Source organism: Oryx dammah, unplaced genomic scaffold, assembly GCF_014754425.2.
Source record: "Oryx dammah isolate SB20612 unplaced genomic scaffold, SCBI_Odam_1.1 HiC_scaffold_9, whole genome shotgun sequence".
NCBI lineage: Eukaryota > Metazoa > Chordata > Mammalia > Artiodactyla > Bovidae > Oryx > Oryx dammah.
In genome coordinates this window covers 171,362-180,172 of record NW_024070193.1, presented here as the reverse complement: position 1 = coordinate 180,172, position 8,811 = coordinate 171,362, and the positions used below count along the sequence as shown (strand labels likewise).

Sequence of the window (8,811 nt, the reverse complement as noted above, 5' to 3'; positions counted from 1 at the left end):
GCCCCCAGAGCCCAGCCCTGCAGCCTCCAGAGCCCAGCCCTGCAGCCTCCAGAGCGGCCCCGTGGGCCCGCTCGGCCTTGGGCCCTCTGAGGCTGGCATTCTGGGCTGTAGCCCAGTCAGGTGGCCCGAATGAATGGAAAATGTGACCCGAGTGCGTGGCCGGAGCAAACCAGGAAGGGAGGGCGTGGGCCCCGTCACCAGGTGCCGGCCTTTCGGGGCTCGGCTTGCTGAATGGGTTCTGGAGATGACGGGATGCCTCTGGCGGGGGCCAGAGCTGGCGGTGGAGCTGGATCTGGATTCGGATCTGCCGTCCCCAGCTTGCTGAAATCGGAGCCAGGCTGGCAGGGCAGGCCACGAGGGCCTCGGGGCACTGCTCGCCGTGGGGGCCCCCCACTAGGCTGCCCCCCAGGCCCTGACGGCGCGGCCCTGAGGCACCGGCACCGGGGCCATTAGTCGTGACACCCTAGGGGGCTCCTTTGGGAAAGTGCCTCAGGTTCACTGCAGAATTCGTGCATAATTTAATCCACCAGATACTCCTGCAAACCTTCCTGGAAACGCAGTGGGGAACACACACCCCACCCCACCCCACCCCCGTCTTCCTTCAGCTTCAGCTGCGTCTCTTGCTTCCGAGTCACGGTTTCCCCTGGCGTTTCTCGGTTCGCTCCAGGTTTCTCCACTGCATGTGGGCTCTGTTTCTGAGCAGATCCATGTCAGCACCGGGTCCCCTGCAGGCCCCTCGCCCTGCCCCATCTGTTCGTCTGTTCTGACCACGTATTGGGGTCTGGCCCATGCCGTCTGCCCCACGGTCCCAGCCGGCGGCTGCTGTGTAGATGGGGACCGTGGGCTGTAAAGCGGGATACTCAGCGGTCAGGCTCTGCTCCATAGAGACAGTGGACCCCAGTCCCTCCGGGGAGGGTGTGCCGGTCCCTGCAGGCGGGACCAGCCCCCAGGCCCGTGTCTCTGAGGAACAGATGCACTGTCTGGGTTCAACCCCTGGGTCGGGAAGATACCCTGGAGAAGGACATGGCTACCCACTCCAGCATTCCTGCCTGGAGAATCCCATGGACAGAGGAGGCTGGTGGGCTGCAGTCCACGGGGTCTGGGACACGACTGAGGGACTTCGCTTTATCCAGATACTGACGCTGTTTCCCCACCAGAGCACATCTTGAAGCCAGCTGTGTGTGGGCATCCCGGAGGGGCCTGTTAAGATGTGGATCCTGAGGGCAGATCCGTGTCCCTGCCCAGCTGTGGGTGATAGTGCCATGGGGCCCCTGGGGGGTGGCAGCCTGGATTCTGAGGTGACCTGTCCGCTCAAGTCTCACTGTTCCTTGGGGACAAATGGCTGCGACAGCTGCTTGCTTCTCAGGCTGCTAATGGTGAAGACCCGTCATGCGAGCCGCGGCTCCTGCAGGGCCCACGCCGTGCATGGGGTCTCCCAGGACACTTAACGTCACTTTCTCTCATCAGCTTGATGGTCCCACCTCAGAGGCAGCTGCACCCAGAGCTTGACTCTGCAGATACTGACTGCTCGGCCACAGTTCCTGAGTGAGGACTCCCATTTGCATAACCTCCCCAGCCCCGGCTGCTGTCACATGTCAGACTTGGGACTGTGGGCTTAGTGGCCGAGAAGTTCTGACCCTGTTGTTTGGCCCTGAGTTGCTCGCTGTCTCCAGGGACTCGTGGCTGAGTTCTGCCCGCTTTTCTGCTCATCTCACGGTGTCGAGTGTCTCCTTAATACAGCCAGCACTGACCTTACATGTGACCTCCCTGGGACCATTCTCTGGCCAGTGACTGCTCCATGACACGAGAGGGCTCCCCCTCTCTGGTTGTCCTCCTGGGCCAAGGGCTCCTCCGACTGGGTTTGCAGAGGCCGCCTGGAGCTGAGCACCTTTGCCCCCTGACTGTCTGTGCCCAGGAGTGACCCCGAAATCCTTTGGCTTCTTGTAGGGGCGAGGTGATCAACGGGGGCTTTGGCCTCGTGCTGGATGGGACTGAGGACGCCGAGCGGAAGGCCAGGCGGGTGCTTAGCTGGGACGTTGCCAACGGAGTGAGTGACCGCCAGCACCCCCCAAGGCTCCCCCCTGTGCAGATTGCAGACCCTCCTCCTTCTAGAAAGGTCTGCGGCCCTCCTGCTGCTGCAGTATCTACCCCCAGCCACTGCCAGGGTGTCCCTCCACGGCAGACAGCCCGTGTTTCACCCGGCCTGTTTCCTGTCCAGCCTGTGTCCACGGGGCCTGGGCAGTGCTCCCCTTCCCCACACTGCCTCTTTGTGCCTCTGAGAGCACAGCTGTGTACACTCGTGTGTGTCCTGACACTGTGTATGTGGTGCGGGGCCCCATCCCTGAGGGACCACATATCAGGGCCTGAAAGGGGAAGCATGACAGATAGGGGTCGGGGTGATGGGGGTGGGTTTACGGATGTGAGTGAAATGGGGAGGGGGCTGGGGAGCCCAACTGCAAGGGTCCAAGGGTTAGACCAACTCCCAGGAGCCCCCAGCACAGGGGCTGGGCTTCCTCCTGGAGGCCAGGAGACTGGAGGGCACGGGTGGGCAGGTGGGGTGCCAGGGCCATGTCGGGAGGGCGGTGTGCTGGGGGGGGACGGGGGAGCGGACACGCGGGTTGGGCGGGGCCTGGCACCGAGAGCACGCCCCTCCCACCGCTCAGGTAGCCCGCCGCTGCTGGTCCGGGAGCCCCACAGCCTACGAGGTCATCTGCCAGGCGATGCGGGAGGACAGTGGCGTGGTGGTGACGCTGCCGCACGCAGTGGCGGACGAGCATGTGCTCCAGGCCCTGCGGCTGTGAGAGGCCTGTGCGTCCGCGGTGCCCTGGCCCCGGGTCCCGCCCTCCCCTCACATTCCCCGCCCCTCCACTGCTCGTCGTGCTCCCCTGGGTCCAGAGCTTTGCACACGGGCACGCGTGGACGCATGCACACGCACACAAGCATGCACGCACACAGGCATGCACGCACACACACGCACACACGCGCACGCACACAAGCATGCCCTCTCCGTCTCCCCACCCCGGAGGCAGTCGCTGCATCCCCATTTTACAGACCAGGCAGCGAGGCGGGGCCCTCTGCTCTCACCACGCGGCTCCCCTGGGGACCTGGAGGGCAGTGAAGGTCTCATTCAGTGCGGGGTGCTCAGGCCTGCCGTGGAGGGGACTCCAGGGGCTGGTGCCCAGAAGCCTGGCAGAGTGGGGCGCTAGCCAGCCCACAGAGCTGCCTGCATTCTTCTCCCCCCGGGCGCAGGGTTCATCTGGCCAGGTTCTCATCCAACATCTATCGCCCCCCAACCCCTGACTAACTGTCCACGCCAGGGACCTGCAACTTCAGCCACAGACCAGCCTGGCTCTGGCCACGCTCCTTATTCTCTGTCCTCCATCTTAGCTCAGCCCCTGCTGGGCCCATGACAGACCTAAACTGAGAGAGACTTTGGGGCTGGGTCTCCAAGGGGCCCCCAAAACTTGACACCCCCCTCGTGTCTAGTCTCAACCACACAATATGGCCTGTCTCCTCCCCACTGGCCATTCTGCCTTTGCCTAACAGAACCCCAGTGTAGTCTGGGTAGCAATATACACAGAAGTAGTAGTTGACTTTCCAGCCTGCCTAGTAATTGAGAATAGCCATTGACCTGGCTCCAGCCCAGCAGACTGTGGAAGTCTGCTGGATGCGTCTGCTGGGAAAGCTGTAATAAAAATGGACTGATGACGTGGTGTCACGTTTCGCTTTTGCCCCTTCTTTCTGCCAGAATCTCAGGTGTGATGCTTGGAAGCACAGCAGCTCTGCTGTGGCCATGAGGGGATCGCTGAATGCGTGGAGGCTTCTGGAAAGGCAGAGGTGCCTGGGCTCCTGGCAGCGCTGGGTGCTGCTGTGCCAGGCCTGGGTGCCTCTTCTTTCCTTGGTCCTCACCTGCTCAAGCCATCCTTGCAGGCTTCTGTTGCACATGGCGAGTGTGGGGTCCAGATGTGGAGGAGGGCTCCACTCTCTCACCATGGGCTTTCCAGAGGGGTCCCCTATCCTGGCGTCTGGGGCCACAGTCCTGGGGTTGAAGATTTTTTTGGCCCCCCCCCTTACAAGTTTTTTGACTTTGTCACCAATTTTTTAGAAATTGGGAAATTTCACTTAAAAAAGCAAACCCAGGTTTTGAGCTACTTGAAGTCAGGAGAGTAAGTGATACTTGTTGATACAAGTGTGCTTGAAGGTCACCCTGTTGTGTGTATCTGCACAAACATTCCCTGTTTCTCGGGGGAAACAAATGTGTGTTCAGTTTGAAGACCAGGACCTCCTGTCACCCTTTCTGCCCAGCACCCTGAGTCCTTCAGGGCGGCCAGGGCTCGGCCGGCCTCAGGGGAGGGTCTCAGGAGGCTTGTGGTCACGTTTGAGGTCTCCAGACCCTCCCTGGGCTCTCACCGAGCCCACCAGTGGGCATGCTGCCCCCCATCTCTGCTGCCAACAGGGAGAAGGGGTGGCCGGCACCACCACCGGGCCCAGGAGGGCGGCGGAGCAGCCAACCACAGACTCGGTAGCTGTGGAGGTGCCAAAGAAAGCGTGCCACTGCAGACACTGACCTCCAGCACACCCGCAGCATCCAAGGCGAAGGTCAGGACGCGTCTCTCCGCGCTCCGGGAGAACTGGCGCGGCAGGCCCTCGGTAGTCAGGTTTTTCCAGAGAAGTTGTTTATGAACCCGGGTTCTGGCCTCTTACCACAGTTAGGAAGGCACTAAAATCCACTAGCTTAGATTCCACTCCCCACAACCTGCATCCACCTTCTGCCAGCCTTCTGTAAGAAAGCAGGGGAGCGTCGTTCACTCAGCAATGTGTTCATCGAAACGATGAAGATAGGAACCAACTGGCCCTGGTTGGGGTGGGCCTGGCTGCCTTGAGAAATGTGGAAGCCTCAGGGCCCTTCCTGGTGGCCTCTGCTCCCTGGCACCTAGGACTGCCCGGGGACAGACTTTCCCTGCCAGCCAGCCCAGGCCAGGGCAGGAGGGCTCCGTGCTGTTGCCCTGGGCTTTCCAGAGGGGACCCCTATCCTAGGTCTGGGGCCAGACTTGACTTGGGGTTGTGTTTTATTTGCCCCCCACACCTTTAAAATTTGAGTTTGTCACCAATTTTTAGTTATTGGGAAATTCCACTTTAAAAAAAAATCCAGATTTTGAGTTACTTAAAAGTCGAGTTTAGGTGACAGCGTGCGCTCACCAGCCCTGCCCTGGCATCACCTGGAGGCCCTGGGGCCTGGGCTTGTTTTATCCAACTTGCCACAGTCCCCACCAGCCTCTGGGGCTAACCAGGGCGTGCAAGTGATAAAGAAGCTGCCTGCCAGTGCAGGAGCCAGAAGAGACATGGGTTCGATCCCTGGGTCAGGAAGGTCCCCTGGAAGAGGAAATGGCAACCCAGTCCAGTACTCTTGCTTGGAGAATTCCATGGACAGAGGTGCCTGGCGGGCTACAGTCCATGGGGTCACAAAGAGTCAGATACGACTTAGCGACTTAGCTCGCACACATGCCACCAGTCTCCGTGGTCCAGCAGGGGCAAGGCCGAGTGTGTTTGTTGTTTATTCCTGGACAGGACCTGCCTATTTCTTACTGGTGGCCAGGCCACCTCGTGACCGGAGGGGTGAACTTTCAGTGTTCCACCCCGACCTCCAGGAAGGGGAGAGGGGCTGCCAGTACTTCACTTGGCGCAGCATCCTCAATGTTTATCCACGTTGTCCCATGTGTCAGCATTTCCTTCTCTTTTAATAGTGAATAATCTGTTGAATCCATAATCACATTTTCTTGAGTTGGCCCAAAAGTCCACCTATTCTGGACATTTCATATGAATGGAATCACACAATACGTGGTTTTCGGGGTCTGGCTTCTTTCCCTTGGTGTGTTTTCAGCGTTCATCTATGCTGTAGCATGTATCAGTACTTCATCCCTTTTTAGGGCTGAATAACATTCCTTTGTATGGATACACCATATCTTGTTTACCCCTTTGTCTGTTCACCAACACTCACCTGTTTCCATATTTTAAATTGTAGCAGTATGCTACTGTGAACATTCACATACAAGTTTTTGGATGGGTTTTGGTGGGCTTGTATGGCTTTTTGGATGGGTTTTCATTTGTCTTGGCTATATGCCTGGGAGTGGAATTGCAGGGCTATAAGGAAATTCTTCCCAGGTGGTGCTGGTGGTAAAAAACCTGCCTGCCGAAGCAGGAGACGTGAGAGACATGGGGTCAAGGCCAGGGTCGGGGAGACCCCCTGGAGGAGAGCTTGGCGACCACTCCAGTACTCTTGCCTGGAGAATTCCATGGCAGAGGAGCCTGGCGGGCTGTGGTCCATAGGGCTGCAAAGAGTCGGACACTACTGAAGTGAGTTAGCATGCAAGGAAATTCTGTCTTTAACTTTTTGAGGAACTGCCAAGCTTTTTTACACAGCGATGTTCTCACCAGAAATATATGAGGGTTCTAATTTTTCCACACCCTCACCAACACTTTTTCTCTGTTTAAACAATTGTAACTGTCCTAGTAGGTGCGAAGTGGTGCCTCATTGTGGTTCTGAGTTGCATTTCCCCGATGACTGATGAAACTGAGCTTCTTTTCATGGGCGTATTGGCTAGTTCTTATTTGGAAAAATGTGGATTAAGATCCTGTGTGTGTTTTTAAGTTGGGTTGTCTTTGGACTGACTTACGAGGTTTAAAAATATGTTCCGGATAGTGGCTCCCCACCAGCTACACGGTCTGCATGTTTCCTCCCATTTCATGGGTTATGTTTTCACTTTTTTGTTCCTGTTCTGGACTCAAATTTTTTAATTTTCACAAAGCCCAGTTTGCTTCTTTGTGCTTTTGTTTTCACATCTGAGAAGCCATTCCCTCATCCAAGGTCACAGAGATCTACAGTTATGCTTTCTTCTGGCCATGTTATAGTTACAGCTGTTAGGTTAGACCTGGGATCCACTTTGAGTTCCTTTTTGTGTCTGGTACCAGGCAGAGGTCCAAACCCTCTCTGCTGTGTGTGACTATTCAGCGATCCCAGCATTATTTACTGAAAAGACTGTTGCCTTTATTGAATGGTATTCAGTTCAGTTGCTCAGTTGTGTCCAACTCTTTGCGACCCCATGAATCACAGCACGCCAGGCCTCCCTGTCCATCACCAACTCCCGAAGTTCACTCAGACTCACGTCCATCGAGTCAGTGATGACATCCAGCCATCTCATCCTCTGTCATCCCCTTCTCCTCCTGCCCCCAATCCCTCCCAGCATCAGAGTCTTTTCCAATGAGTCAACTCTTCACATGAGGTGGCCAAAGTACTGGAGCTTCAGCTTTAGCATCATTCCTTCCAAAGAATCCCAGGGCTGATCTCCTTCAGAATGGACTGGTTGGATCCCCTTGGAGTCCAAGGGACTCTCACGAGTCTTCTCCAACACCACAGTTCAAACGCATCAATTCTTCCGCGCTCAGCCTTCTTCACAGTCCAACTCTCACATCCATACATGACCCCTGGAAAAACCATAGCCTTGACTAGACGGACCTTAGTCGGCAAAGTAATGTTTCTGCTTTTGAATATGCTATCTAGGTTGGTCATAACTTTTCTTCCAAGGAGCAAGCGTCTTTTAATTTCATGGCTGCAGTCACCATCTGCAGTGATCTTGGAGCCCCCCAAAATAAAGTCTGACACTGTTTCCACTGTTTCCCCATCTATTTCCCATGAAGTGATGGGACCGGATGCCATGATCTTCGTTTTCTGAATGTTGAGCTTTAAGCCAACTTCTTCATTCTCCACTTTCACTTTCATCAAGAGGCTCTTGGTATTGGAGCAATTTATTTTGGGCACAAACATAGATATAGATGTAGGTTCAGTTCAGTTGCTCAGTCATGTCTGACTCTTTGCTACCCCATGGACTGCAGCACACCAGGCTTCCCTGTCCTTCACCAACTCCCAGAGCTTACTCAAACTCATGTTCATGGAGTCAGTGATGCCATCCAACCATCTCATCCTCTGTTGTCCCCTTCTCCTCCAGCCTTCAATCTTTCCCAGCAGCAGGGTCTTTTCCAATGAGTCAGTTCTTCGCATCAGGTGGCTAAACTATTGGAGTTTCAGCTTCAGCATCAGTCCTTCCAATGGATATTCAGGACTGATTTCCTTTAGGATGGACTGTTTGGATCTCTTACAGTCCAAGGGACGCTCAAGAGTCTTCTCCAACACCACAGTTCAAAACCATATGTAGGTGTGTTTCCTATTCTTTTCAATATTGTTGACCTACTTTGGGCGGGGGGCGGGGGGCTGCACCTTGGGGTTTGGGGGGATCTAAGTTCCCTGACCAGCTGTGGAAACGGAGTCCTAATCGCGGGAACTCCCGAAGTCCCTTATTCTTAAGGTGCTTTTTAATAATAAAGCGGTCACCAACGCATCACACGTTGGCGGAGTCTCCAGTGCTGGCCTCGGGGCTGAGCTGTGGAGGGCTCCCTAGAGTCTCCGTCCTCACAGGCCGCACAGCAAAAGGGACGAACACCGGGGCGCCGTGGACACAGACCCTGCGTGGATCCCGCAGCAGCGGGGGGCGGTGGGTTGGCGGCCGGACGTCCGGCAAGGGAAGCGAGGGCCGGCCGGGCCGCTCAGGGAGGCGGCGCGGCGGCAGCGGGGTGATCGCCCTAGACGCGCCGGGTTGGACGACAAGCCAGGCAGCAGGCCAGCCCTCGGCGAGTGGCCGCCGGACGGCTCCGCCCCTCCAAGCAGGCTCCACCCCGTATGACGTCACGCGTCAGGCGGGCCCTGGGTACCGCCCGCCGCCTGCGCATGCGCGCCTGGGGCGCTCCGCGGCGCGCTGG

General features: G+C 56.8%; 2 protein-coding genes across 2 annotated transcripts in view; both read left to right on the top strand.

Annotated features, from left to right (window-relative positions):
* UROC1 (urocanate hydratase 1) overlaps window positions 1-4,205 on the top strand; it is a 28,826-nt gene extending 24,621 nt beyond the window's left edge. Inside the window, exons 22-23 of the mRNA XM_040247259.1 lie at window positions 1,948-2,047; window positions 2,664-4,205. Coding sequence (XP_040103193.1) covers window positions 1,948-2,047; window positions 2,664-2,801 — 238 coding nt within the window. The 3' untranslated portion in view covers window positions 2,802-4,205. The remainder of the gene's footprint in view (window positions 1-1,947; window positions 2,048-2,663) is intronic.
* Window positions 4,206-4,832: 627 nt separating this feature from the next.
* Window positions 4,833-8,811, top strand: part of ZXDC (ZXD family zinc finger C) — a 26,560-nt gene continuing 22,581 nt past the window's right edge. Inside the window, exons 1-2 of the mRNA XM_040247258.1 lie at window positions 4,833-4,864; window positions 8,471-8,729. Coding sequence (XP_040103192.1) covers window positions 4,833-4,864; window positions 8,471-8,729 — 291 coding nt within the window. The remainder of the gene's footprint in view (window positions 4,865-8,470; window positions 8,730-8,811) is intronic.